The sequence below is a fragment of the Dendroctonus ponderosae genome, unplaced genomic scaffold, assembly GCF_020466585.1.
Source record: "Dendroctonus ponderosae isolate FM_Combo_2020 unplaced genomic scaffold, Dpon_F_20191213v2 Dpon_F_20191213_10, whole genome shotgun sequence".
In the NCBI taxonomy this organism is placed as follows: domain Eukaryota; kingdom Metazoa; phylum Arthropoda; class Insecta; order Coleoptera; family Curculionidae; genus Dendroctonus; species Dendroctonus ponderosae.
This window is the reverse complement of record NW_026017111.1, coordinates 957396-957781: the sequence shown is the minus strand read 5'-3', so window position 1 is coordinate 957781 and position 386 is coordinate 957396. Positions and strand designations below refer to the sequence as shown.

Here is a 386-nt window from a genome sequence, read left to right as displayed (position 1 = left end):
TCCTTCTACAGCACCTTCTAGCCCACCTCCAGATACTCCTCCTTCAACAACTACTCCTGTAGCTCCAGACACTCCTACAACAACTACAACTTTAGCTCCAAATACTCCGTCCACTACTACTAGTACGACTACAACACGGCCGTCTACTGAATCTTCTTCAGTCATACCGCCAGTAGATCCCACATCTGGTAAGTGAGCAAGCAGGATTTTCTGGAATTAGCTGGAATGATTTTTCTTGCAGCTCGTCCCTATATTCCCTGCTGGTTGTACTGGTGGGAACCCTGCTGGGACCCTCACCACCATTGAGCCGTGAGGCAGCAACCCACATGCATCGTACTCAGGGATTTTGTCAACTTGCTAGATTTGATTAAATTATTTTTCTTGTA

At 46.6% G+C, this 386-nt stretch overlaps 1 protein-coding gene and 1 long non-coding RNA gene across 3 annotated transcripts in view; one reads left to right on the top strand and one right to left on the bottom strand.

Moving 5' to 3' along the window:
- LOC125502780 overlaps positions 1 to 75 on the bottom strand; it is an 877-nt gene extending 802 nt beyond the window's left edge. Inside the window, exon 1 of the long non-coding RNA XR_007280528.1 lies at positions 15 to 75. This is a non-coding gene — a long non-coding RNA (uncharacterized LOC125502780). The remainder of the gene's footprint in view (positions 1 to 14) is intronic.
- Positions 1 to 386, top strand: part of LOC109533002 (cell wall adhesin EAP1) — a 14540-nt gene extending 14154 nt beyond the window's left edge. The window contains exons 5-6 of one of the 2 annotated variants that reach the window (XM_048662017.1): positions 1 to 188; positions 242 to 386. In XM_048662017.1, the coding sequence (XP_048517974.1) occupies positions 1 to 188; positions 242 to 306 (253 nt within the window). In that variant the 3' untranslated portion in view covers positions 307 to 386. The remainder of the gene's footprint in view (positions 189 to 241) is intronic. The other variant, XM_048662015.1, reaches the window with a different exon arrangement.